Here is a 1964-nt window from a genome sequence, read left to right as displayed (position 1 = left end):
TAAATCCTTGCATAAATAAAAAGTAAGATACTCCATGATGTTTCCAATTATGATATTAAATTTTTTTTTTCTTTCATATATATTTAATTTTATAAATTCTAAGAAACTTATTATAGTATATATTATTATTGATAATTCTCTTTATATTAGAAATTTATATAAGTATATTTCTTTTATTTTTTATTTTTTGTTTTTCTTCATGTTATAATTTTTCTAATAATTTCCTTTTCTTTTTAATAAATTATACAATTAAAAAATGAATACATTATAGATATAATAAAGAACAAAATTCATTTTCTCTTTTTTCCAAAATATAAAAATATTCTATACATTGAAATATATTTAGCAATCATATAAATTTTAATTCATTTCTTCCAGGAAAACATTATATATAAAATTTTGTTACCCAATAATTTTTATTACTTAATATATAACATTTTATATATAAGTATTTATATTATTAGCTCATATATGTTATTTATTTAATTTAAAAATATATATATATATAGACACACATAAGACATTTTAATATGATATGAAATAATATATTTTTATGTATTGTATTATAAAATGAAGAAATAGTATTTATATATTATATTTATTATGAAAACATTATAATAAAAAAAAAAAAAAAATTAAATAATAAAAAGAAACAAATGAAAACATTATAATAAAATTAAATAATAAAAAGAAACATATATATATGATTATAATTAATACTCATGTATGGTAAAATAATGGAAAAATTAATTACACATTTACATATAAATTTATAAAATGAGAAAAACCTAATGAATCATAAATATAAATTAATTTTATCTAAACGCAATATATATAGACACACATAAGACATTTTAATATGATATGAAATAATATATTTTTATGTATTTTATTATACAATGAAGAAATAGTATTTATATATTATATTTATTACACATAACAAAATAAACCATATAAATTTCAAAAAAAAAAAAAAAAAGTAAAATAAAATAAATTATTACTTATACCTAATAAAAATATATATATTATTCATTTCTAGGTAATCTTGTAATCATCAATGCGTCGTCAGTTAAATTCATATCGTCATCACTATTTTCTTCTTCCGATAATTCTGATAAAACATCTTGAGGCAAATTTTTATAATCAATATATGTCGTTGTTTTACTTTTTACACTTGTTGTATCCTTATTATTTGACGATAAAGATACTTGGTCATCTTCATTTGATTCTTCATAAACAGGGCATATATTACATCTATCATTTAAAAATTCTTCATTTTTACCACAATCATCAAAAAAAATATCGTCATCTATATATATCGAGATGTTATATTTATGCATATTTTCCATAACATATCTTCTTAAATTATTCATAACATTTTCATCATTATCATAGAAATATTCCTTTATTTTATTTTTAGCATCAATTCTGGCTTCAATTGCTTCGTAAAGATAACCATGTTTTCTTATATTTATATATGTTTCGTACTGGTATTTTATAAGGAGATCACTTGTATACTCTTTAAGTTTACTTTTGAAACGATTTATAAAATATTTATTAAATACTGAATAATATCTCTCTAAGAAACGGACATTACTTGTAATATAATAATGAACATTTTCAAAATATGCATAAAATTCAGAAATACCAAAAAAACAAAGAGCATACGTTATTACACTTGTAAACTGAAGAAACACGTTTTGTGTAAAACCATGAACCACTGGTTTTTTAGGAGAACCCTTATTTGATACGTGTCGTGATTGTTCTCTCAAAGAATTGGAAAAACCTCCAGGGAAATATTTTCCAGAGTCAAGATATAAATTAGTAAATGTATTAAAATATAAATATGTTGGTGAGAGGTTATTCCATTTAATAAAAAGCTTATAGAAATTTTCACTTCCAAGACTAAGGTTTCCTTGTATTCTCAGAATCAAATAGTGGGTAGTTATGGGTAAAAATTTTCT

General features: G+C 19.6%; 1 protein-coding gene across 1 annotated transcript in view; it reads right to left on the bottom strand.

Annotated features, from left to right (window-relative positions):
* Positions 1–1025: 1025 nt before the first annotated feature.
* Positions 1026–1964, bottom strand: part of PGSY75_0831600 (cytoadherence linked asexual protein 8) — a gene marked incomplete at both ends in the record, with an annotated part of 4905 nt that continues 3966 nt past the window's right edge. Inside the window, one exon of the mRNA XM_018785425.1 lies at positions 1026–1964. Coding sequence (XP_018642392.1) covers positions 1026–1964 — 939 coding nt within the window.

The sequence above is a fragment of the Plasmodium gaboni genome, chromosome 8 (assembly GCF_001602025.1).
Source record: "Plasmodium gaboni strain SY75 chromosome 8, whole genome shotgun sequence".
NCBI classification, from domain to species: domain Eukaryota; phylum Apicomplexa; class Aconoidasida; order Haemosporida; family Plasmodiidae; genus Plasmodium; species Plasmodium gaboni.
The sequence above is the reverse complement of the archived record's forward strand: the minus strand, read 5'-3'. Positions and strand labels throughout refer to the sequence as shown.